Source organism: Lutzomyia longipalpis, chromosome 3 (genome assembly GCF_024334085.1).
Source record: "Lutzomyia longipalpis isolate SR_M1_2022 chromosome 3, ASM2433408v1".
NCBI classification, from domain to species: domain Eukaryota; kingdom Metazoa; phylum Arthropoda; class Insecta; order Diptera; family Psychodidae; genus Lutzomyia; species Lutzomyia longipalpis.
This window is the reverse complement of record NC_074709.1, coordinates 13,162,509-13,189,283: the sequence shown is the minus strand read 5'-3', so window position 1 is coordinate 13,189,283 and position 26,775 is coordinate 13,162,509. Positions and strand designations below refer to the sequence as shown.

Sequence of the window (26,775 nt, the reverse complement as noted above, 5' to 3'; positions counted from 1 at the left end):
AAGTAGAGAGTGAGATGCAAGTGAAGCCACAATCTTTCACTTCAAAGTGCCATTTTATGCATAAAGTTTTATACTACAAAATGCACACACATATTGCTGCATTCCCTCTCTCTCTCCCCCCAAACATCTTTGGTGCACGTTTTAACACCATCTATGGCATTGTTTTCAATAAGGTCGTCGTCATCGTCGTTAAATGAGCAACACAGTAAAAAAAAATCAACAACAAAACAACTCATACACAACATTGTATAGAAGTTTGTTGAGATTTATCGCAGCATCCTCGCAACTGTTGGACACACTCATCATCAAAAAATTTCTGCAAGAATGTACGAAAGATTATCTTTCTTCTTTTTTTCCTCACTTGCACATTCACATCAATTCACGCAGATAAAAAAAATGAGAAGACAAAAAGAATCTCAAATAAACATTTGCAGCTATATAAGATCAGTCCACTGAGATTAATTAATTTCTTTCAACTGCAATCATCGATAGAAATCAGAAGTGTCTGACTAATTACTTATAAGAATTATTATACCCACAGTGAGTATGATCAATTACGTGAGAAATGCTAATTGCAACTTATATGCAAAATATTTAATTTGCCTATATTTTAATTTATTATATTATGTAGTAATAGATAAATCTCTAAAAGGAAATGTTCTTCTTAGTTGTTTTTCTTTTGCTCTTTTTGGTAATAAATTTTGCAATGAAAAATAACCTTTACATGCCTTCTTTCTTTTACTTTTAAAAACCACTAGATAATTCTGATTTTTTGTTATGTGCTAACAGGTGGTACTGTAAAAGAGAAATTTTTTATTCTTATAATTTTTAATTAATATTTTAAAACGCAAAAAAATAAAAGAAAAAATAAGAAAAGAATTTTTTTTAAAGTTCTTAAGCTGTTTTAGATGTTTTCTATCTTTACTATCACGCTCCGAAAACATGTCAAAATGAATCAATTTTCCTTCAGACGTGCAATAATTCTCTTATCTCTCAGAATTTCCCAAATAGAAAGGAAAATACCAAACTCAAAAGGATATTAAACAAAGTTCACAACACAGCATGAAAATGTCAATAATCTCCTCATCTGAATATTCCATATGCAAAACAGACTTATTCTCTCGTAGTTAGTCGCCAATTCACGCACCAGTGAATTGACATGACTGAATAATACTTTATTTGACCAATTCTTTTGTAAAAATCCACCCACCCTGACTAAATTGACCAAAACACGTTGTCTCACATTTCCCATTGATACCTACCTAACCAAAAAAAAAAGATCAAAGACATCAAATCAAAGAAAATGTGGGTGGAATTTGTCTCAAAAAAACAGAGATTGTAAAAGAATTGTTAACGAGTGCGAGATCTCTTTTTTTGCCAATATTCCTTTCTCCGTCAATTCACAGAGAGAAAATTTTATTTTAAAAACTAAAGATATAGGAGAAAGAGAGAGAGAGAAAGAAAAAAATGTTAAACATAATTTAATAGCAAACCTTGTAGCATGGATCTGTAGGCTGTGTCTGTGATGGCAAACACATGCGGAGGCACTTCGTGGCGTTTTATCCCCTTGTACCGCTCCATGATCTTTTCCGTATAGATTGGCAATTTTTTGTATGGATTCACAACCACACAAAAAAGCCCCGAATATGTCTGTAAAGTAAAAAAAAAATAGTAAATGAAGGAGTTTACAAACAATTTAATTAGAAATCAAATCGTCGTTTTTAATTGTGTCACAACATATCAAATAGTTTATTTTTTTTCTTAATGCTTCTCTATATAGCTCTCATGTTCTCTCTCCCAATTATTCCTCTGCTGCGGGGACAAGACGCCACACACAACATAAAAGTATATATAACATCGTAAATTACATTGAGTGCCGATAGATAGGAAAATGTTAAGAAGCAATGCAGAAGAAGTGGAAGAACTTTTGTGTCAGTACATAGCCATTGCAAGATTAATGTTCATTTTATCAAAGTCCCACAGCATTATGTTGTATATGCGTGGACACTTTGTGGTGCAGCAAAACAATTATAACTTAACAACATGCCAATGTACTGCAGTTAGCATGACTACAAAAGATAAAGGAAACAACAAAATTTCTTATGAAAAAATCTTCCACAATTCTCTGGCTGGACACACTCAAAAAATAAATAAATAAAAAGTCAATGCCCTCAGAATATTTCAGCAATAAGACTTAATATCCTTCGCGCGACCGATAAAAGAGCCAATCTTTGAGGAAAAAAAACCCAACATAAAATGCAAACGACCTTTCAGCATAAAAAAAAATATGGAAGATTCTTCCTCTGCAAGAATTTGCCTTCTTTCCCCATCGATCACATTAAAAAAGAAAGAATTATTTACTTGGAAATCTCATTGAGACACACAAACACTTGGGGCAGGAAGTTAAAAAATGCAAAAATTCTTGCAAAATTCATCCAAGCGTAGTGGAGAAAAGTAAATTCACGCTTCAGACGATTTTCTGTTTGGCGACGAAGGTGCTTAATCCGAAGAAGATGATGAAGAAAAAAGCCTCAAAATACATTGTTGCTCTGTTATGATGACTTCTGTGCTTCTTTTTTTTTAAACCAATTCACTTCTCATTCTAACTTATCGTTTAAACAATAATGCTACTATAGAAAAAAAAATTAATAAAGATCTTTTAATATAAATTGCTTAATCATTCTCGTGATAAAGAGAAAAATGTTTTGTAAAAAGTTTGTAGAAATTTGTGAATTTCTTAGTTCCATTTCATTCAATCCCCCAACAAATTAAATTCGTGTATTCTCCCCCATTTTATATGTTCTAAATCAAGAAAAATGTCTCGCCATAGAGCACAATCCCAATGTGTGTGAGGGAGAGTGATGATTCAGAAAAGGTGAAAATTGAAGCACAAACGATATCGAAGAATTAAATACTAATAAATGAGAGAGAAGGTTTCATTTGTATTTGTATTTCTGCCACATTCCAAACTCAACAGCTCAATGTCCCTCCGCCATCCCAGAGAGGCAAGAGCGGCACATTATTTATTTATTTTCTTCATTCCCTCCGCACATTTTATCATTCTCTTTCCACACAACGCACACACACATTTCCACCAAATGACATGAAAATCATTTATGGTAAATAAAATTTTCTCTTATTTTTTTTTTCTTTCAAGAATTTTTGCTGTGTTAAATTCTCTTTTTTTTTCTTTCTTCATCTTCATTCCTTTAAATTAATTCTTATTAGATTTTTATTCTCTATGTGGGGCACACAAGATGGTTTTTAGGAACAAAAAAAAATGACCAGAAGCTCGCCACAGAAGACTGTTTCTTTTTGCGCTCATCATTTTCTCTTTGCGCATTTTATTTAACCAAAAGATAATACAATTGCTTTTGAGATGAATTCTCGTGTGCTACATCAGCAGCAACAAATATCACTTTGTAAGCATTTCGACACGAGCAATGATCTTCATTTCTTTATTACACATTTTATAAATTGAAAGACAAAATGTATGTAGCATCTTGAGCCATATGATCAGGAGATGCGATCATCGTGTCTAAAAATGCGAGACATTTCGCAAAAGCATCAATGGCAGCAAGACTTTTCATGTTTATAAATTAGAATATTTTATTGACATATTTCCAATTTAAGTAAAACTCATCTTCTCATTGAAAACATTAGAAGAAAAAATAAGAATTTTAATTGCAATTTGTATTACTAAAATCATATTTCATATCATTGCCACGTTGTTAATATTTTTTTTCCTAAAGAAACATCGCATGGTTTTGAGATGCAAATTTATTGAATTGTATAAACCACACATATTAGTTACAAAATGATATTAGATCTCAAGATAAATTAATATCTTATACCTACTTTTTATTTACTTTGTATTGTATTTATAGAATGACATTTTTTCAAACAAATAAGACACTTGAATAAATATATAATTTATATCTTGCCAACTCTTTGTCCCAATTCATTGCAAATTCTTTATAAGAATCAATATAAAAGATCTGGCATTAAAATTTAACTTATATACTAAACAAATTCCCCTTGATAAATGACACCTTTCAAATTAATCTGCATTTTGTATCACCATCAAATTAAATACCTTTTATGGTTTATTCATCATTTAACATGAATGAACGAAATTATTATTACACACGCCCTCGAAATATTTTACATCTTTTCCCCCTCTTCGTATTCTCTTGTAGATGCTTCTTTTCTTCTTCTTCCTTCTCAATTTCTTTCTTTCTCACAAATATAACGAAACATCTTCAACGTCAAGTGCACGATAATAATAGCAAAGATCTAATTTTTAGTTCATCCAGAAATAAACTTCCATCTTTCCACACTAATACATCGTCGTAAAGCTTTGACCAGTTGTTTTGAACTTCACTCTTTTCTCATCATGTTGATGAATTAATTGAAAATCCGACACAACATTTAATTTAATGCCTAATAAAAAAAATTATGCTTTGTCTCATACAACAGTTGAAATGCAATTTTTTTAATAATAAATAAATAATTCCAAAAAAGCTCTTGCCAATCTTTTAATTGTAAGAAACATTCTCTTCTCAGTAGAGGGCCAAAGAATGCAAATCACCTAGTAGAGACATCTAGTGTGTAATTCATTGAGAAGAAAATGGCAAAAATTAATTGGGGTCACCTATAAGAATACATAAAATTTAAATTTACACCATTTTGCTAAGAAATAAATTGGTGCAAGAATAATTATCTCAATGACTGAATGGCTATTTTTACCGATATTTTCGAAATCTGCGGAAGAGCACAACGCATGATGTATTCATTAAGTTAAATATTATTTCAGTGTTTGATTAGGGCGCTAAAACACGCGCGTTTATTGCTCAATGTCACATCCGGTCAGTGTCAAGAAAAGCTCAAAAGAATTTTCTCTCTGTTACATTGAAAAAAGTTATTTTGTTGATCAAATAATTTTCCTGTTGACGCGTCGTGACCCAAAAAAATTCACTTTTTACCATATTTAGCGCTTCTTTTCTGACTCATCGCGCATTCTTTTTTTCTTCTTTCTTGTTATTCAACTCCCATTATGCATTCCAATGTGCTGGCAAGTGTTTAACTTTGTTTTATGTATTTCGTAGAAGGTATAACTTTTATTCAAATAACACTTTCCTTATCACCTTCCCGCCTATTAATCATTCTTCTTTACTCTCTACTACGACATGCTGGTATGCCTTTCTCACTCTCTCTTTCTCCCCATTATTTATTTCATATTAATTACAATATCGAGCAACATATTTAATAAAGTCTCAAAGGAATTGTTTAGCAACTAATTCTTTGCAATTGAAGTGAATAAAAAGAAATATGTGAATAACATTCATTAAATAATTTTTTCCCTCTCTCATTTTTTTTCTTTCAAGAATTCTTCTCGCTTAAATGAACTCATTCAAGGTTATATGTTCTGGAACATCTTGGATTATATATTTTTAAAGAGTAATATAGTGGGAGAAACAAATTTAATATTATTATGAGAGACAAAAGGAAATTGTCATTCGTATTAAATACTTAAATTTTGTGATAATAAATTGAGTTGAATGATGTTGATAAGAATGCAAAATTCCCAACGAATTTTTCAAGTCTCAAAACATTGTATTTGAGAATTTTTATTAATCATCGAATAATGTACAATGTTTCGTCAATTTGTTTTAAATCATTTTAAGAAGATTTTTGCAACAAACGAATTTACTCAAATGACAGATTTAGACTACCTGTTCTATATTTAATATTAGGTAAGTTAGGTATGTTGTAATCTTGTTAGAAAATTAACAATCTATTAAACTTGAACTTTTAATTAAAAGAATGATATTCTCTGCATCAACAATCTGTCTTATAATAATATAAAAAAAATCAAAACCTACCGAAGAAGGTTCTTTCAACAGCTTTTTAATTGAGTTGTCAAGATATTTTGCACCTGTTGACTTTTTATTCATTTATTCCTACATTTATAAAATTTAATTCAAAATGAAAAAAAAATATAAAGTAAATCTTATTTTAACGAAATTAATTTTAAAAAAAAATTCATCAAAGACAATTTTTTCTCACACAGAAAATGCTAATTATCATTGAATTTTAGCAAGTGAGGGTAATATATTAAACAAGAAAATGTCCATGTACACAATAATTGGCTTCCTCATTATCATATTGAGATATAATGTATTAATTCCCTTTTTTTCTGTCATTTGATGCCCGATTAAAGGCAATTTGGCACATTATGACAAGTTATGTTGTGAGTGTGTGTGAAAAAAGCAGCAAGAGAAGCACAATTTATTCTTATGGTCTCACCGAGAGACTTTCTCACCAAATTTGGTGATAAATTTCAGTGCGGTATTTTTTAAATTGATATAGTCTTGAAAGCTGTGGCAACTCCATGGGTTTCTTGCTGCTGCGGAGCTCTCTGTGTAGCCCCCAGACTCATTTGGTTTTGTCCATAGCAAAATTGGTTGGGTTGACCGTAGGAAAAATCATCATATGGAGATATTTTACAAATAAAACAAAATAAGGAGAGATACACGCAGCATGGTGATGATGTCGCAATAAAAATCAAGTTAAACAGAGTACCAACCAATTTTGGAAGATCAACTCTCGATGATTTTTAACTTTAAGAAGGCTTGAGGTATAACAGAGAGGGAGAGAGGAGTCAACATTTTCCACAACTTCATTACCCATTTTAGCTCAATCATAATTTATTTTCACAATCATGTTTGCAAATTTTATTCATCTTTATTTTTTTAGAGAGAGGGATTTCATTTGCATGAAAATTCACATTTTAATAAATTGTAGTAGAATATATACCTTTAGCGCATTTATTCACTTTTTGTGCTCAACCAATAAATCATAATGTGTGGCACATGTGAAATATACCTTTTATAAGAGATCAGATGACACGGTGTTGGAGTGAAGAGACAAACACACCGAGCCTTTGCATTAAATAGCATTATGCGGGTAAAAAAAAAGAAACTGATATTGAGGAATTGCTAATTGAACGGCTTCTGTTCAAAGCATGCAACATAGATTTTTATTTATGTATACTGTTCTCTCACATCTCTACCTCATGTATATAACTGCATTTTAAATTAAATTCATATTAACAACAAATTGGTACACTGTCAAGTGTGTTCAAACTGCGAATATAAACTTGCTGAATATGACCATATAAGCGGTAGATTGTTTGATGATTATCTACGCCGTGGGATAGCTACAAAACTAGATTTTTTTTTGGTTTTAAAAGACTTTAAATTGTTTAAATAAATCAATTAAGTCAAAAAAAATTTCTCACTAGAGGGCAAAGGTGTGTCGAAGAGACATCTGGTGGGATTTTTAAAAGTATTACCAATTACAACAGTTTTGAGTTACATTAATGTTGTTTTTGATTAATTTAAAAGACATAAAAATGATTTTAAGAAAGGGTCTTAAAAGATGAATTATCAATCAAATACTTTTTTTTTGCTTTGAATAATAATAAGTTAAGCGCACTTTTCAAATTAAGTAGTTCAAATATGTACCTTAATCTTAAATTTATGAAGAGGTGGCCAATTCTTTTACGACACACACACATGAAAGAAACAATAGAGAGAGAATTTGTTTTTTCTTTCAGACAAAATCTCAAGAAATGATTGACGGAGAAAATTTGTCAAAAAGTCTCTCAATATACTTTTTCCATTGTATGCAAATGACCATTAATAGGATAGTGAAACAGATGTACAATGCGATGAATTTGTATGGAAAATAGAGGAAAAGAAGGTTGAAATTAATATTATATGTTATTGATTAAGAAAATTTATTGAACTTCTGTGGACATTGAGGGGAATACATAATCTCCATTGCACCGCGTGGGTGGGATAGCATTTGTAGGGGAATTTTCAAAATAAACAAGATAATTGATGTGGCTCTCGAGGTAACCCCTTTCATTGACTCTATTTCCCTCTTCATCTCTCTTGCTTCTGGGAGAATATTAATGTGAAAGTCGTTTTGCAAATTAATTGAGAATCCGGGACATTTACCTTCTAATCCATTTAGACTATGCAGACTGATTAATTGAATGGCGAATAGATGGGCTTTAAAAGCTTATCAGGGAATAATGTTTATTAGCAAAATTAATTTTCCTTTTGATTCTTTCATCCCTTTGATCATTCGATAAAAAATCTTTTAAAATATTCTTCTGACAGGACATTCGAAAGTCCACTTCTTGTACAAAATTGTAAAGAAGAAAGATTCACAAAAAAACATTGTAAGTATCTCTTAGTCAAGCGATAAAACTACGAGAAGTGTGGGACTGTGAATAAAAGTGAATTACCTCATTACACGATTCGCGCAGTTGTACTACAAGCAAGTAAATTGTACGTTTTTTTTTTAATTGAATTGCACCTCCCCTTTGAGTTTTCTTCTTCATTCAGAAGCTCTTCTTTTTTTCTTCATTTAATTTTTGTATATTTCATCCATTTCTGCACAAATAGAATTTCTTCTTTGCCTTATTGACTGTACATTGTTCAATGTACTCTGCACATACTATGTACGTACACATATATAGAATCCCATAAGACAAACATTCGTGACCTTCACCAAGTCGAGTGCAAGAGACTTTTCTCGCAACTGTAAATCAATTGCACATCTTGTGATTCTTTGTGTTTTCTTCCTCCCCAACAAACTTAACTTAGAGGCACCCGCAGACATTTTTGTTCGCTTTATACATTCTCAAATTCAAATAAACATCATCCGGCAATAGCATTGCTGGAGAAAATTCTCTGTTTGGCATCGCATGGCGTATGCAAATAAGAATTCAGCGTGCCTTTTGGTCATTTTCGCGCTTATTTAGTCGTTGAATTTTTTTCTTTCTTTCTCACTCCCAAAACATTTTGCCTCGCGCACATTGAATACAAAATTGTGTGTAAATTTAATGCTTTTTTATTATTGTGAGCGCACAAGAGAGAATTTCCTCATTCTCTGTCCAAATCAGATAAAGAAAAATTCAATGTTTAATGCTAAAAAAAAGTTTTAACTCCCTCATTCCTTCCACATAACACACTCATTTGGGGAAATTCCAATTAAATCCCCATAATATATGGATGAAAATTGTAAATAAATTTTTGATATTATTTGAAAATATTTTTGTAAATAATTTATTTTTAATCTTTTCTCCAAATTTTTATTAATCATTTTTGTAAATTTCCACATACGAAGAAAAAACCCAACATTATAAAAATCAATTTAATTTTCTTCTTTTGCATTTTCCCCCAAAACCACATTAACATTTTCTCTTTCTTCACCCGGATGGATCATCATCATCGTCTTGTGATGCTCACTAAGGTGCAATCGATGTTGCTTCTTTATTTTTTTTTTTTTTCAATTCAAAAACTTGTTTGCATTACAAAAGTGAACAATTTTTCACGATCATTTTTCACACACATTCGCCACTCTCAGCTTGCATGCATTTGTATGTGATTCACAGGTTTGTTTTACATGCCAATGTTGACTCACGGGCTAAATGGGCGCATTAAAGAAAGATCCGTGGCTCACAAGAGAGGTGCTGCTCATTGGATTGTCTTTAGTGGCTTAACAAAGAACGCAAAGGTAGGTAGGAATAGCTTCTCAACCAAAAATAAGATGAAAATTCACCTCACATCGTAAGATAATCTTCTTCATTAAAATAATCTCTCAAAAAGAATATAAACAAAGGTTTTAAATATATTATTTTGTCAATAATTGGGAAGGTTATTCCATTAAATATTTCGATTTTTTCTTTATTTCTTCTTGACTTCGGGCATCAGTGGTGACGTCATCATTTCTCATTAATCAAATATTTACAACTTAAACCTTCAAACGTGATCAATTCAAGAAAGTTGAAAAAAAAAAAAAGAAGAATAAGTGTTCCGAAAGAAGAGAGAAAAAAAGCATCGCCGTCAATGTAAATAGAGATGTACCACTCTGTGCAAATAAATTAAAGATAAGGAATTTTCTTGGTTTATGACACTTATTGGGCTTGATTCAGCGACCAAGAAACCCTTGAAATCTTTGAATTTTGTACTGAAATTTCAAGATTTTAAGCGAATTTCAAGGGTTTCTTGGTCGCTGAATAAGGCCCATTGTTTAGTTTAAAAAAAAAAATATTTTTAACGCTGAATTCAAAACAAAAAAATGAGCCAGAAGATTTCTGTCGTAGAATATTGATAACCAATAAAGGGAGGCTTAATTCAAATTAACCATGCATCGAGATTCCACCTCAAAAGTGAACGATACCCAATAAAAACGATCTGTCAAAATTTATCAGCCAATCAGAGCTCTTGTTTTACACTCTCAAACACAAATTCTTCTTCTTTTTCATTTGCATTTCATTAACAAATTCGTTTTAAATAACATTAAGGCGTGGCTTCAATTGCAAGATTGATTTGAACATATTACCAAAAGAAATGAGCAATCTTTAGGAATTCCAAAATACCTAAAAAAAAATTCATACATAAATATTGCAAAAGAAACCACATTGCTCTTCATTCAAAAGAAGAAGGAAAAAAAGAACTTCTTTTGTGAATAAACAAACTTGATAAGTTCTTGGGAAATGACGCACAAATTTTTCTAAATGCATCATAATTTTCCCTCTTACCACATTACTTATGATTCATACCAAAAAAAAATTATTCTTTATGTGGGATTTTTGTTCTTGTAGCCCATTAAAAATCTTTCTCTGTGAAAGTTCAATGAGGAGGTGCAAGAGCATAGTACAAAATAGCATAATATAGGTACCCATCAAAGTGATGAAGGTAAAAGAGGCAGAAGCTTAAAGTGAAAAAATAATTCAAAAGCAGGCCACAAAAGAAGTTCCGGCTACTTTTGTTATCTCTCCACACACACACACGCGCATACATTTATGGGAGAGAAATATGGAAGAGAGCACACAACATATATTTATGTAAATTGAAATTATTTATTGTACTTACATAAATCAATCCGGAGTAGTATCTATCTTTGATATTGTGCAATACGGATGCTTCATTTAGACATGTTAATTCAGCCATGTCCTCGACTTTGTCGAATTTTGGGGGGTTCATCTTTTGAATGTCATCCAGATGAACCATCATTTTCTTCCCACTATCGGCCACCTCAACTTCCACCTCATCATTGTCTTCACCCTTGATGCTTGCCGCAACGAATCCCTGTGAGAAGGGTGAAAAAAAGAATTAAATTAGCAGTCCTCAAATTATCATTTAAAACAAAAATTTCCTTCTCAAAAATGCAAATTAAGATGGAATTTCCGCATGTAAGAAGAGATTTAAACTGAAATTAAATTACTTTTATAAACAACATTATAAGAAAAGAAAGTGAAGCTCAATTTCGATTTCATTGTTCATCATTTTTTCTCTTCATTGATGAGAAGCATCTAATTGATTTCCTACTAACTCATCTCTCTCCGCGCACGTCTGTCTCATCTGTGTTGTTTCTTTTTAAACTTTAAATTAATTATACTTGGCTTTCAATTTCTTATCAATTTACTATCAAACATCGTATGGAAGAGCAATAAAACAATTTTTCTTTTAGCATTATCAATATCTCATCCAAGGAATGCACGACGAATCAAATTGATAAAAGAAAAAAACATTAAATAAATTTATTTAATACAGACAAAACAAACATTGAAAAAAATTGCACGAATAAATAAAATAAATGCAAAACTCTTGAGAAATTTCATTGAATTCACTTTTCCTCGGAGTAAAATATCTTTAAAAAAGGGGGAGGGGGCTTCTTGGGTGTTCACAATTCATTCATGAACCTTCACACAACTCTATTGAGTCTGCATTTGGGCATAGTTGATCGTAAAAATTAATCAACAACCATCGACCATCAGCAATAGCTTGCGGGTCTGTTTTCTTGTTGTATTCTCATCTCTCTGTGGCAGTTAATTGTTCCTTTTTCTTGCCCACACTGACACCCATAATTAAATGACGAATATAGTGCTCACAGTGCTGTTAAATTAAATATAGGTTACGAGGAAAAGAAAAACAATTAACGTGTAATTTGTCAAAATGTCTCTCTCGTTAAAAAAAAAAGGGAAAGAATAATTTTCTTCTTCTGTTTGGATTTTATTAATTCTTTTGCCTTTGATTTTTCTATTTTTTCTATCAAATTTAGATGAAAAAATAATTTTATCTTCTTTACCCTTTTTATCTTTGATGTAAAGGATAACATAATTAGATTTAATAGAGATTGAAAGGGTTGACTGAATATTTTTTTCAGCAAGCATTTTTCTTTTAAGACCGTTTTAGTCTACATAGTTAGAAACATTCTTTGGACTAAAACCGATTGTATTTTTTGGCTTGAATTTTGTGCTTTTAGAATTTGAATTCAGCTTTCTTAGGGTAGAATTCGTGGCTAGAAATTTGTATTTTCTAGGTCTATGATCATCAGTCTAAGTCAGTTTAGGACTAAAAACTAATACGGTTTCATCTGCTGAATAGTTTGATTTTTTTGACGAATAATTAGAATATTATATACAAAATCGAGATCATAGAGATCACAGCAAGAATTTAATTATTTTTTTTTATAATCTTTACAAAAAAAGAACTTTTAACATTAAAATCAAAAGAAAGAAATTTTTAAAAGAACAATAAATGAAAAATATCAACTGATTTAGATTCTATATTAAATATGATTCATTCTATTGAAAATAAAATTCTCTTTAGAAGCCCCAGCAACGCGATTAAGCCTAAAATTGAACCTGTGCAACATACTTAGTTGCAGTCTGAGTGCAAATTAAGTTTATCAAAGCTAAACTTAATAATATTAAATCATCTAAATCACTTTTCCAATATTTATAGAAAAAAAAATCCTTATCAATTCTTATCAGTTGATGGATACGAAGAGTACATAATCATCGGTTCTTATCACAGTATCGGGATTTAGTAGATTTGACGAAATAACAACATGAACAGAGAGGAAGTGCTTGAATTTCTGGGAATTTCTTTCTGTGAAATATCACCTAAGGCTGGGGCTTCTTTCAAACTCTCAAACTACCTTGTCTTAGGCACGAGATGAAGTGAAAAAGAATGGCAGCAATTAGACCACTTTGCTGCCCCATTTAGGCGCAGAGACGGCATGTGATGCCCCTTTGGCATAATTTAAATTACAAGGAAGTCTTCCCCTCAATTCTGCGGTGGGCACTTGTCGGTGGAACACTTGCTTTTGCCCTTGTCCTGGACGCAACAAGTCAATCCCAGTGCGAGGGACCAGCTGTTGGTTCGCTTTTACCTTCGCACACGGGACATCCTGCTGTTTATTGAGTGAGAACTGCCTCTGTCCAGCCAAGTTCTCCAGCAAAAGCTTTTGGCCCATCGACGTCTCGCCACGCAAACACACACTCCCCGGGCAAAGAGGCACTCACAATTTTTCGGGGAGTGGTGTACACGTTGAATGAGTCGCTATGCCGCCATCAGAATGTGTGTAAATGGAGTACATTGTGGACACCACACGAGAGAAGCTCATAACCACATTTGTGTTTCAATTCGTTCTTTTTTTCCTTCTTCTTCTTAAACATTTTTTTTGGTCTTCGGTGGGTCTCCTGTAACTCGTCTTTTCGGCAAAGACATAAAAGCAGTTTTTTTTTTCTTTAGCCATTCCCGCTCTCTATCGCCACGAATTTTGGTGTGTGTCTCTTCCAAAAGTTGCCTTACGTCATCGCAAACTAAATGCCGGTGGAGCCTCTCTCGCGCACACACAACGGACTGTTTTGGGAGAGAATTTTACCCAACTATTGTGAAGAGAGTTTATTTTTCTGCGAGAGAATTCTTTAAGGGGCTGCAAAGTGATTTTTTGCAAGCAATTAAAAATTTATTAAGGGTTTAAGGATAAGAAGAAGCCCTTGTAGCTTTAAGTTTTAGGCAGCCTAAATCATTGAGATTGATAACAAGCTTTAAAAGTTTTCCTTTGATTCTAGATTTACTTCTAACAGCTCCTTGGGTCCTTTAAGTCAAAAGAATCATTTTATGCCATTCTCCCCTAAGATTTAGAAAGATTTGAGAGTTTTCTTTTCCAATAGGACGAACACTTTTTGTGTACTGAGCTGCCCCTCAAGAGGTTGTGAGACTTTTTATCTCTCTTGCGCGGCCACTTGGAGGAGAGTCTGGGGGCCAGATTCTTTCGTGGATTTAATGGCTAAAGCAGCCGCCGATGCCACGAAGTGGTGAATCAGCCCAAAACCACGGTGTGTGTCTCACGGATTCCGTGGAAATGGGGGAAAGGTGCGAGAGTGGTTGCCTTATCACACCTCAATGATGGAAAAATCCGGCGGAAATTGAGTCACCGCCCTGGCACTTTGGGGCTCATTGGCCGTTCGTACGGGGCGGAGGTTCAAGTTCACCGCGTCCACCGCGACGGGGAGTTTCGCGAGGGCCGTACAATGGGGCACCCAGCATGGAGCCGGGCGGACGTACCTGTGTCTCATGGGGCACCCAGACGAGGCGCTTCTGTGTCCACTCAGCCTGGGTGGCGGGATCGTTGAATTGACTTCGCTCCACGGACAAATACTTGAGGTCCGGATCATTCCGATCAGCCATATCAGCCATTTTTACTCGCGCGGCGTTTGCACAATGAAACGATTCTTTTCTTCCCAAAACTCCCTTTTCTGTTTACACACTTTCTTTCCCAAGTTTTCCTTCCTTCACAAGCGGGCCAACAAAACACCAGCACACAATCTAATGGCGGATGAGCCGCTAATTTTCCACTGAATCACTAATTTTCCGAATTTTTTCACCTTGTCTCTGCGACGGCTTTCTTGCAACTGAAAAAAAATTGACATGTTTTTTTCTTCTTATTATTTTTTCATACTCAACTATCTTCACTGCAGCAAGTTGACTACCTCGGCTAACTTCATGTGTGTTTTGCTCAAAAGCCGGAATATTTTTTTACGTGACTCTAGCCTTCTTTATAAAAATCTCCTGGAAAATAGAATTAATTGCCCAAAAAATAGTAAGAATTTAATTATTCTTCTAAGAATGTAAGAGACATTGAGAAAATTAAGATAAATGCAAATACGTTTGTTATTCGACTCCAATTGCTTTCAGTTAACTTCATGCAGAAGACACACCATAGACAAAGGTACGACATTCCGCGGACATTTCCATGTTTGTTTATAGTGGTGCGAAAAATTTTAAAAATTTATTTTTCCGGGAAAAACTCATTTTTGCGACTCGGGCCTACGCGGGAAACGCTTAGGGGGCCCCGGGGAGCTTCAGTAAAAATTTGGGCGCGAAATTCGCCGGTTTAAAAAAACCATTTTATACGACTTTTTTTGGCGGAAATTTTGAGTGTTTTGAACTGGAGACGCCGAACGACGCGGCGTCGCTTCCTGGTCACAAAAAAGGTAATTTCGCTGGGAAATTCGGCGGAAAACGCGAGAAAATTGCGAAAAACTGAAAGTGTGAGGGAGACAGTATCAGTGACGTACACTGTCTCATTTTCTCTTATACAAAATGTACCGAAAAACAGCAGTGGTGACTTTTGGAACTACATTTTATGGCGCCAAATTCAAAAAGTAGTCAAAAAAGGATGAATTTTATACGGGGGCGCTATGGAGGGGGGCTCTGGGGGGAAAATGAATGTCGTTGGTAAAAACCGCCTGATAAAAGGAGCCTCTTTACCAAATTTCATCGCGATCGAACCAACGGTGTTGAAATGCATAGCTGAACAGAAACGAAATTATTGACAGACATAGAAGAAGAAGAAGATAAGTGGGGGATGCAAATAAAAAAAATTCTTGTGTAGAACAATTCGCATATTTTTTGCATTTTGGAGGAAATTTAATGAAATAATTAGTGTGTAGGTAGTATATTAAACCATGATTAAGGCAATTCTAGTGTTTAACAACCATGGGAAGCCGAGACTGTCGAAATTCTATCAATATTTTGTGAGTTTTGCAAAATGAGGTTATGTGAGGGCTCTTTTTTGAGATAATTTCTGGTACTTTTTGTCTATTTGCAGAGTGAAGATATGCAGCAGCAGATAATCAAGGAGACATTCCAGCTTGTCTCCAAGCGAGATGACAATGTGTGCAATTTCCTTGAGGGGGGAAGGTAAGATTCAGTCGAAAAATTCCTCCTGATTGGATGATTTTCTGAATTAATGTTTTTTCTTTCACACAGCTTGATTGGGGGCTCAGATTACAAGCTAATCTATCGGCACTATGCCACTCTGTACTTTGTCTTCTGCGTTGATTCGTCAGAGAGCGAATTGGGTATCCTCGATCTGATCCAGGTGTTTGTGGAGACACTCGATAAGGTATGTATAATTAGACAAAGAATCTTTCCGGAAAATTTTTTATTGAGAAGAAAAATACTTTTTTTTAGTGTTTTGAGAATGTTTGTGAGCTCGATTTGATTTTCCACGCTGATGCCGTCCATCACATCCTGTCGGAGCTCGTAATGGGTGGAATGGTGCTGCAGACAAATATGGCAGATATCCTGGCGCGAATAGAGGATCAGAATAAGCTGGTGAAGCAGGAGGCGGGCATCTCGGCTGCTCCCGCCAGAGCTGTTAGCGCCGTGAAGAGTATGAACATTCCGCAGCAGATAAAAGACATGAAATTGCCGGACCTCCCGCAGGCTATTAAAGATCTGAAATTCTGACCAATTAACTACGATCCACACGAAATGTACATCCCCATTGAGTGCACCCCCATTGCGAGCATTGCCCCATCTGGGGATTCCTACCAGAGCAGCAGTGCCTCCCACACCAGCGGCCACGTTGTCCACGAGAGAGCCCTCCAGAAGCCTCCCAGTGACTTCCGTGTACTCAAATCCCTACAGAGTCTCTCCCTCTGCCCATATCGATTCAACTTCACCACCCACGAAGTCCTCCGTGGTGTCAATTCCCTGGAACCCGAGGGGGCACGGAGGGACGCAACATCCAATTGAACAATGTGTGCGCTCTCCCCCTAATCCTGCAATCATTGCAATATTTATCCACTATTCTGCATCCCCCCTCCCATCATTATCTACGAGACTATATTGATATTTTATGTAAAAGCCTCCCCCACCCTTTCTCAAAATAGAATACATATAGGAGAGAGGGGGAAATATATAGTAAAGAAAATCTATTTAAAAAAAATATTGTTTTGTTTGATTTCAAAGATTTCAAGGATTTCTTGGTCGCTGAATAGAACCCAATATAACTGAAAAAAAAATGATAAATAGACGACGAAGCTTTCGATTCGAACCTACGACATTCTGATTGACAAAACGACGCTACAACCTCTCGGCCAATAAGAAGAACATACTTTTCTTATAAATTCAATTTTATTTCTCCAAAAAAAAATCTTTTTAACTACAAAATTGCCAAAAAAAAGTCGTATAAATTTTGTCATAATGCCAAAATACTGCAATCACATTACTCTTGCAACAATATTTTCGTGTTTGAACAACCTACAGAATTTCGATGATCAAATGAGTTTTTAACGTGAAATGATTGCTTTTATTTTGTTGTTTTATTTTTTTTTTAATCTAACAGACGTCTTATTAACGTCTCATTGGTGAACTAACTTTTATTTTTACTTCCCTAAAACTATAAATCTACTAAAGAACTAAACTAATTGACGCTTTGTAAAATATGATGGCTTGATTCAGTTGTATATATAATAATAGTTAATTATGTAATTAAAATCCCTTGAAAGGAATTCCCCCCACAAAAAGAAAATCAGTCCTTTCGCATGTTTCCCCCAACACCCCCTGTGCGCGTGAGCTATCCTGCGAGACTCACATCACTCTAATTTTTTTTTTTTTTGATTACTTAACAACCTAAACTAACTTCTAAAAGAGCTTAATTAACCAAAAAAACGTGTATATAATTCAAAATATTCACTGCCGCTTCCAAAAAAAAAGTGTCGAAATGTTAACTCAATGAAAATTTTGCTTTGATATCCTTTATAAACCCCATTTACTTATCACAAAATTTTGGTTTTAATTTCTACGCAGTGACTAACTTTAGTTTTCTCTAACGTCTACCATCTAATTGTAATATCCTATCATTCTAACTAGCTAAAAAAATATTTCTGCCCTTAAAACTGAAAAAAAAAATTTTAAAAATGCCGAGATCTGGATCCGATGAACATTTTATCATTAATTGGGGGTCCACACGACGAAATAAACTTCTCTCTGCAAAATACTACATTCTTGCAGAAAAAAGTTCACGTTGTGTGGTTGTAAGGTCTTAATAATTAAGAAACTCTGCCGGAAGAAAATGTTAGAGTGGCTCCTGTTTGAAATATGCATGATGGAGGCACTCCATGGCGGATGGACGACTTCTGGGTTCGAACGCTAACATTTGCTGTAAGAAAATATTTCAAAACATTTCTCTTTAAATTTATTTCTTTAAAAGTTTTAGAATTTCCTCCTTGAACGTAATTTTGGGCGCTTCACACTAAATTTGTAGTTTAAATTTTAATTTGAGTTTAATTTATGTCATGCAAACATTTTGATTCAGCCCACGAGTGCTCAATTATTGATAAATTAATGGTGTCTGCCAAACGGTTGATCAATTATTGAGCAATATTTGATCAATATTAGGTAAAAACTTATTGCTCACTAAATTAGGACCCACAGAACCCTTAAAAAGCTTCCAAGTGAGTAAAAATGGTGTTATTATAGGTTTGAACACATAGCTATGTTTATATGTTAAATTAAATATTAAAAAAAAAGTTTTAAATATGTAATGTTTTTAAACCAGCGATCGCTGATCTTTAATTTTAAACTTTCAATTCTGATAAACAATTGAACTACAAGTTATCGCAAAATTATATAACTTCCTACAGATTTGTAAGGTCAAGGGGTCAATCGGTTATGCGATCTCTTCATAAACTATTAAAACAAAAAGATCAATTTTCCCGATTTGTGATCACAAAGTTTTCTCGATCGATAAAGATCATTGATCGTTTTCTTTTCTAAAATTAACCAAATGATCGAAATGGGAACGAGCATAAAGAGAATAAATTTTCACGAAAAAAAAACATCTTCAACTACACGAAAAAAAGAAAAGAAAATAAACAAACATTACTCACCGCAAGAAGATCATTGGAGTATTCACAGAGATACCGACACAGGTCTCTTGGTTGCTTTGACGGGCGATTGGCAAAGCTATCGCGAGATATTGAAATTCCCGCTGGCCAAGCATTTGCGCTGGGTCTTCCAGTCAATCTGTACCAAAAAAATAAAAAATAAAACCGATCAATAGTTGATCAACGGTGATCATGCGCGTGGAAAGGAAACTCACTCGAATATTCTGTCAAGTTGATTCTTTTCTGAGGCTCCCGGGAAAAGTGGTTCTCTCGAGAACATTTCAGCAATAATGCAGGCAGCACTCCAAATATCCAAGGCACTCGTGTATGGTTGATTAAGAAGAACTTCCGGTGCACGGTACCACAGAGTAACAACCTGACAAGAGAAATCATCATCCACGAATAGAATTGAATTATCGCTCTCTAAAAAAAAAGACGGAGAAGTGCCTCAAAAGAACTCACCACAGACGTGAGTTTCATCTCAAAGTCATACGTCTTTGCCAGCCCGAAGTCTGCGAGTTTGAGGTGCCCCGATGCCGAGACAAGAAGATTCTGTGGCTTGAGATCTCTGTGAATGATGCGATGCGAATGGAGAAAATCCACTCCCGTCAGCAATTCCATTGAGAGTCTCTGGATTGTGTGTGGTGTCATCCCCGAGCTCGGTAGTCGCTGAATATAGCCAGCAAGATCTTGCTCCAGGTGCTCAAAGACGAGGTAGAGCACAAGTTGCTGTTCTCGTTCGAGTCTCTGGCCATGGCACACATCAATGAGCCTTCCAGGTGTTTACACACAATACACACGCACGCACAGAACATGATACGAGATTATTTATTTTTAATCATGAATTTGTTTATTTTCTTTTGTAAGATCTTCTTTTTTCAAAATAAAGATTCTTTCTTTAAAGGACTTTACTCCGTTTAAATTAGCTTTACATCTAAGCTCCACATAGTAAGCCAAGGGTAGCCAATAAGAACGCTTCGCCCAATTTATCCAGCCAATAAGAAAGCTTTTTTTAAACCGATTCTTCTTCTTATTCATTTAAACATTACTTACAAATTATTTTGTCGATTTGTGCAAACTTTGTTTGAACGGAATTAAATCATATTTTTAAAAGAAAAACATCTTTTAATATTAAACCAAGATTATCAAGAATTTATGCTTCTTGACTTATGTTTATAACCCAAGTAATAAATGATTATTCATGCAAAAACATTATGTTGAGATTCCAGGAGATTTTTTCCCCGTAAAACGATTAAAGTAAACTAAAACAAAAACATTAATTAATGTCCACGATTCTTCGGAAGTCGCAGAAAGAGCCTCCAAAACAGGTTTCAATCATAAAAACCATCGTTACGAAAAGATTGCCAGACGCCGAAAGAAACTCCGCGAAGGACAAATACTTCTTTCACAATATAATTCTTTTTTTGGAAGAAAGAAAAAAAAGAATTAAAGGCTAATCTTTTCGAATAAATTAAATTAAATTCTCTAATTAAATAATTGCGATAAAATGCATTTGTGCGACTGTTGGGAATTCAAATTCAAATGGAGAAACTTCAGTTAATCGCGGACACATTTGGAGATCTAGCGGGACGGAAACGGGAAAATGAGATCAACCAGTGCCACTTACTTGACAATATTTGGATGAGAATAGGATTCCAGCTGCTTCAGGAGGGCAATCTCCCTGAGGGTGGACATGGGGACCCCATCGTCGGTGAGTTTAACACGAACCTTCTTCAGGGCAACCACTGCACCTGGATTTTGTCGATCAATCGCTTTGTAGACCGTCCCATACGCACCTGGAAGGTGGCCGAAAGGGGCATATTAGCACATTTCTGCCACTTTGTGCGCGATCCTCCCACCCAGGAGACTCCAAAAGTGGACGAAGTGGTGAAAAATGTTGGGGAAAATGTGAAAATCGGCCACATTTTTCCAACATTGATGATGAACGTGTCCAAGCTAGAAAATATTCTTACCGGTTCCAATTTCGTTCAATTCTTCATACTTTGTTGACGATCGAAACAGCATATTTTCGCACTGACTCTTCACCGAGGTCATGATCTACCGGTAAATGCATAGATTTCTGTGGAAAACACAATTTTCACAGATTTGTAACAGATTTTCCACTTGCGTTCAAAATTCTTCTTCTTCTTCCACCCTTATTTTTTGACAAGTTGCGCGGAAGGGAGACAACACGAATCTCCGGTCTCTCTCACCCATTGCCCGCCAAATTCCCGCTGAAAGTTTCAACAAAACGCAGCTTTCGGAACATTTGAAATGATCGTTTTTGCGAGTATAGAATAAATTACGCGTAAAATAATGAACGTTTTGTTGATTTTTCGTTGATTTGATGATTTTTTTTATAATGAGAATTTTTTTCAAATTGTTTTTCTTTTGTATTTTCGGATTTTTGCTGATTGATAAAGAGCGCCAAATTTCCAAAATGGGGTGCGAAAATGATTTGAACACAAAAGAGAAGGACGTATGAAGATCTCTCACTCAGCAAATTCAGTTTTAGCGGTTTTAGCGTAGAAAAAGAAAACTTTTTGAATTTGGCGCCCAAAGTGTAGTTGGTATTAGTTCCAAAAGCTACCACAACAATTTTTTGGCGCACTGTTGCTTGTGTAGAAAATGAGATGGATGCACATGCTATCTCACCGCTAACCGTCTCCCTCGCACTTTTAGTTTCTCGTAATTTTCTCGCGCTTTCCGCCAAATTTTCCGGGGAAATTGAGTTTTTCGGGTTTAGGGGGCGACGCCGCGTCGATCAGTATCAACGATTTCAAAAGTTCCCGAAAATCCATTTCCGGGAAAAAAGTCGTGTAAAAAGATAAAAACGAAAACTCCCGGCGGCTTTTTCCCCCAAATTAACTCCCAGAAAAACCGCCCGGAAAATCCCAAAAACCCCCGGAATAGATGCAGGGGACCTCAAAGAAGCCCCATTGGCAGGAAAAACTGCAAGAAACTGCGTAGGAGCGAAGGAAATTCAGCTTCAAGTCCGCCGCCAAATGGTTTCGGCGCAAACCCAAAATTCAAGCAAAATGCATTTAACGGCTGCAAGAAAATATTCTTTTTTTATGAATAATGTTTTTTTTGGCTCTCGGGAATAATAATTCTTTTCTTGGAGCAAAAATATTTGCAGAGGAATTAATTTTAATTGTGTCGCCTACACGAAATAAACTCTGTGATGTCATGGTGGCAATAAAAAGTGAATTAAATTCCAATTTCCGTACAAAACATTTTCTTCATCACGCAACAACATTGCATGATGTGAAAAAAAACGGCGACACTCTTTTGCATTTTCTCATTTAATAAATGTTTTTTTTTTCACTCTCAAGTGCTAAGGGTAAGAAAAGATCTGCAATTCTAATTTACCTGCAGCACACGTAATTGCATAATTCTCTATACGTTTTATTTGAAGAAAAAAATACTAAAGATTGATTTTTGAAATGCAAATAATAATTTTATTATCCTACCCATAAAAAAAATGAGAGATTTTCACATTAAGATCTTTCTAAAAATAAGTTTTTCCCAAAGAGATAACAAGTTCATTTAATTACTTTCAAGACTTTCAAATACACTTATCACTGTAAGTTAAAATTATAATTCCTCCTCTTTTATGTTGTATAAAGAAAAAATACATCTTTTTTTCTTATTAGTTAATAATTCTAATGAGAATGATATCTCGTGTTTTGTGAAAATTAAAAAAAAGAAAGAAAGAACAGTGTCGTAAAAAAAGACTCGCTGATGAGAGAGATTCAGAAGAACATTTTGCAGAACTTTCACATCATGCTAACACACAGCTCTCCTCAAGTAAAGAACAAGAACCCCCAACAGAGATTTCTCCTGAGAGATTCTATGGCGTGTCAGCGTGCGCGCGAAAAAAAAGCGCAATGTATCAAATTCCATTGGCGTGTCGCTTAAAGTTGGAGAAAGAATTATTAATTCTTCTTTTACCCAATCTACCATCGAAGATTTGTCACCACCGCGCAACAGCCACCAGCAAGGCCATTGAACAGTCTCGCGCCTGTCCGTGGATTTATTGCGGCGCACCTCATCTGCAAATAAGTAACGGAAATATGCACTTTGATGATTTATGGGTAGACTTGGGAAATTGATAAAAGCAACAATAATGCATTATGTATCTAACAAATTCTCTCAAGAGATGAAAAGTTCAGCACAGCTGACGTGAAATTTCATTGAAAACAGTTCTCGAGGAGTGTCCACGGCTCTTTTGGAATTTACCATTGAAAGAATATTTTTTATCTCAAAAAAATGTTGTGGCTTTCTTTTGAATTTTTATATATTTTTTTGTAGAGTTATGTTGGAGTTGTATGGATGAATTTCCCACATACATAAGAATTTTTCTTCCAACTTAATTTACTTCATTTACTTTTTAGACACTTTCGCTTTGCGTAGGAATGTTTTTTATGATTGTTTTTTTTTATCTTAATTGCAAATCATAGAAATTTTCAAAATGTCCATGATTTTTGTCATAAAGATTTATTTAAAAATTCCCCATGCTATGAAATAATTCTTTAGAAGATGTTTTTTTCAGAAATTTTAATTGTTCTTACTAAATATTGGATAATTCTTTAAAAAAAGTCTTAATTCATGATTTAAAGACTGTTGGGATAAGTGAAGATTTTCGGAATCTCTTCACTCTCAATTAAAATCATTTCTCTTTAATTAATTTAAAGAAGCACAGCGAAAAGGAGAAATAAGAAAAAAATCTCCTCAAAGAATATTAAATGTTTTCCAATTGACTCTCAAAAGCCGTCCAAAAATCTTTCAGAATGGTTCTTAATAAAAAAAAGAACTTTAAAGACATCGTGTTGAACTTTCTTTTCAAACACTTCAATTGCCCAATATTGTAATTTATGATGCAATAAAGAGAATCAGTTTAGTAGCTTTAAGTTCTTTTGCGTTCTTTGACTCTTCCCGCCAAATCACGCTACTGAATTAAGAAGCCATCGAGAGTAGAGTTTCCCCCTCTCCAGCCATTTGACTAATTTTTTGTAGGTTTCACGTGGAGATGCTAAAAAATGCTTATTTTATTAATATATTTCCAAAGAAGATGCAAAGCCCAAATCTACCAGCACAATGATGAAGAAAAAAAAAGCTCTCAGAAAAGCAAAAGAGCAATTGTAGTCAATTAAGAGTGACAGAATTGGCCTTCAAGACACCTTCGCGGTAATATTAATATCTTCTCATGTTGTACATATATGTATATTTTAACCTATGGCAAAGAGAGCAAATTGTGTTGTGCAAGAAAATCTCGCGCCCACGTTTGATGTGGCTGCGACGGATTCATTTCACTCTCAACCATATGAAAGACGAAGTGCATCAAGAAATGCGAGAGAAATCACAAAATGTATATAACTGCACGAGTTATCATTTCGAGAATACAATTAGAGGTATATACATTAATACCACTTCCTTCTTTTGCCATTTCTTCCCTGATTTCTTCTTAGCATTCCATCATCAATCGTTCACTCAACGAGGCAGAACTTTTTGCATTAAGAAAAAGTCTCTCTATATGAGTAAAATTATTTTGATCATTTGAATTGCTAGAAATATAATCAATTTATTCAAGGATGGCAATTGCTATTCAGTCTAAACATGAAAATTGCTTGATTTCATGTGAGATGCTTCATGATTTATTTATATTATTGTCAACATTATCATTTTCCACCATTGCAAATACGATAAACAGGGGGAAATTGAATTAAATCTCATACATTTTCCAATGATTTGATCACATTTTTGTTACATTATTTTGCACACAGGAGAGGGCATGGAATTCCATCTGCAAACTAAAGCTTGTTCTCTTTACCATTCCCTTTTATATACATTAGTTTAGATTTTCTTTTTAATGTTATTTTTAATCTGAATTAAAATAAGGACAAACTTATTGATTATGGAGTCAAGCAAGATGAAGAATATTGTTGAGAAAATCTCTGATATGTATATAAATATATTCATTTCGTTTAATATTCGAACATTATTGAATTAAATCTAGCTCAAGAATCTAATCTTTAGGTATATTCTCTTTATCATATAACGTTTCTGTCATGGGGTTGACTTTAAGAAGTTAACCACTCGATCCAATCTTGTTATTAAATTAAAATTTAAATGAAAATGACAAAATATGAATATTCTTGGAAAAATGTCAAAGAATATAAATTATAATTTTCAATTAATTTTTGATCCTCAAATCTTTCCTTTGTTTTTCAACATTTCAAATTACTCGCGGTTATTGAAATAAATTGAATGAATCAGCAACTGATAGAGCCATTCGACTCACACAGGGCCTCTCTGTACCTCACAGGGTTTCACTCTTCTCAAGTTTAAGAAGATTTTCTCATGAATCTCCACACATATATAAACTGTGTGACCATGCAATACAGTATCGATGATGATTAAAATACCGCGCATTGAATTTCAATGCATTTGAGATTGTAAAATGCACGTATCGGATGTCCTTGTGCTTGTAAATTCCTCCCATTGTTCCTTCCATCCTCTTGCATTTTTTTATGCACATCTTTTTCTTCTCACAGAGTGACTTGTTTTTTGCAGGCAAACAGAGAGACGATATAAAATCCATACAAAGACATACCACACGATTATTTCAACGTGTCACACAGAGGACTCCGTAAGAAGACTCCCAAAGCTACAATGAAGGAAAAAAATAAAGGTAAGAAAGAAAAGAAAAAGAATTGTTGATTTCGCTGAAAGCTCAAAGGGGAGTCTCGGGTTCGTGTCCTACCACATGCTCAAATCTTTCGTTCTTTTGTCTGGCTGTATGCCATGACGGAGGGAGTTTTTTGGCAAATATTTGGCGCGGGGAAATTTTATATGGAATGAGATGTGAGTTCGTTGATTCCCAATGATCTCACTGTGTATACACAAGCTCGTGGAAAAGCTGCACACCTTGAATTTGTAACACCCACCCGCACAACTGATTAAATATTGAGAATTTTTTCTCTCCCTCTCTCATTTTATTTACTCAAAGTCGCCTTTTTATAGTTTGGGCGCAAAAAAAGTGAGACTTGGTGTACATTTTGATCGTTTTTTTTTTTGTGACGATTCCATGAGTTTGTGTGCGAGATTTCTTGAGGTGGTGTGTGGTAACTCGCGATATGTTTTACCTTTCTTGGCAGCGCGCGCGCGAAGCTTTTGGAATATCTCGCGAGCTGTCTTGCGTTTAGTCGTTTGTGAGTTGTCGACGAAAGCGTGTCGGTTGGTGCTCTCCACGGAGAAACTTGTTCAATTTTCCATACAAAACTTCTGGTTTTGCAAGAGGCACACACAGAAATCAAAATTAAGAAATCATCCCAGAGGAATTTGAAAAAAAAATACGAAATCACAAGAATTTTATTTCTCTCTCGTGAAATAATAAAAAAAAACTTTTAGTTGAACATGGTTATCTCGGTGTGGTTGTGCTAGAAAAGGTGAGATTGCATAACATGGTGTATCGTGAGTGAAGTGTGGAGTGAAATCGATCTTGGTGCGAGCAAAACTCTAACTTTGCTCCATTCTCAATTGAAAGTGTGACCCTCTTTTTACGACGCGACGAAACTTTCAGTGTTGCTCCTGCAACAATGTGCATGAAAATGAGTCTCCTCGCCGCCGTCCTCCTCATTGGATGTACCATTGGGCTGTCCGAGGCGAAAGGTAAATGAATGTTGCTCACAGAATATTTTCCACCGCGAATACAATGT

The 26,775-nt window shown here is 34.5% G+C and overlaps 5 protein-coding genes across 7 annotated transcripts in view; 2 read left to right on the top strand and 3 right to left on the bottom strand.

The window, feature by feature from the left end:
* Nucleotides 1-14,799, bottom strand: part of LOC129793146 (myosin heavy chain, non-muscle) — a 39,070-nt gene extending 24,271 nt beyond the window's left edge. For both annotated transcript variants that reach the window (XM_055832834.1, XM_055832836.1), the window contains exons 1-3: nucleotides 14,442-14,799; nucleotides 10,956-11,171; nucleotides 1,494-1,650 (exon numbers count right to left, since the gene is read on the bottom strand). In XM_055832834.1, the coding sequence (XP_055688809.1) occupies nucleotides 1,494-1,650; nucleotides 10,956-11,171; nucleotides 14,442-14,573 (505 nt within the window). In that variant the 5' untranslated portion in view covers nucleotides 14,574-14,799. The remainder of the gene's footprint in view (nucleotides 1-1,493; nucleotides 1,651-10,955; nucleotides 11,172-14,441) is intronic.
* The window catches only part of LOC129793173 (uncharacterized), a 1,136,769-nt gene that overhangs the window by 1,052,274 nt on the left and 57,720 nt on the right, over nucleotides 1-26,775 (bottom strand). The gene's annotated exons all lie outside the window — the stretch shown is intronic.
* LOC129793240 (AP-3 complex subunit sigma-2) lies at nucleotides 15,108-17,112 on the top strand. Its single transcript, XM_055833068.1, has 4 exons — nucleotides 15,108-15,913; nucleotides 15,988-16,079; nucleotides 16,149-16,284; nucleotides 16,353-17,112. Exons 1-4 carry the CDS (start codon nucleotides 15,845-15,847, stop codon nucleotides 16,629-16,631), a joined length of 576 nt encoding a protein of 191 aa, XP_055689043.1. The 5' UTR covers nucleotides 15,108-15,844; the 3' UTR covers nucleotides 16,632-17,112.
* LOC129793216 (cyclin-dependent kinase 6) lies at nucleotides 17,282-21,250 on the bottom strand. Its single transcript, XM_055833039.1, has 6 exons — nucleotides 21,028-21,250; nucleotides 20,682-20,850; nucleotides 19,517-19,826; nucleotides 19,270-19,430; nucleotides 19,058-19,193; nucleotides 17,282-18,327 (listed from the first exon to the last, which is right to left on the bottom strand). Exons 1-6 carry the CDS (start codon nucleotides 21,107-21,109, stop codon nucleotides 18,244-18,246), a joined length of 942 nt encoding a protein of 313 aa, XP_055689014.1. The 5' UTR covers nucleotides 21,110-21,250; the 3' UTR covers nucleotides 17,282-18,243.
* LOC129793203 (uncharacterized) overlaps nucleotides 25,674-26,775 on the top strand; it is a 37,026-nt gene continuing 35,924 nt past the window's right edge. The window contains exon 1 of one of the 2 annotated variants that reach the window (XM_055833020.1): nucleotides 25,674-25,748. In XM_055833020.1, the coding sequence (XP_055688995.1) occupies nucleotides 25,730-25,748 (19 nt within the window). In that variant the 5' untranslated portion in view covers nucleotides 25,674-25,729. Of the gene's footprint in view, nucleotides 25,749-26,258; nucleotides 26,729-26,775 lie in introns of those variants that run through there. The other variant, XM_055833019.1, reaches the window with a different exon arrangement.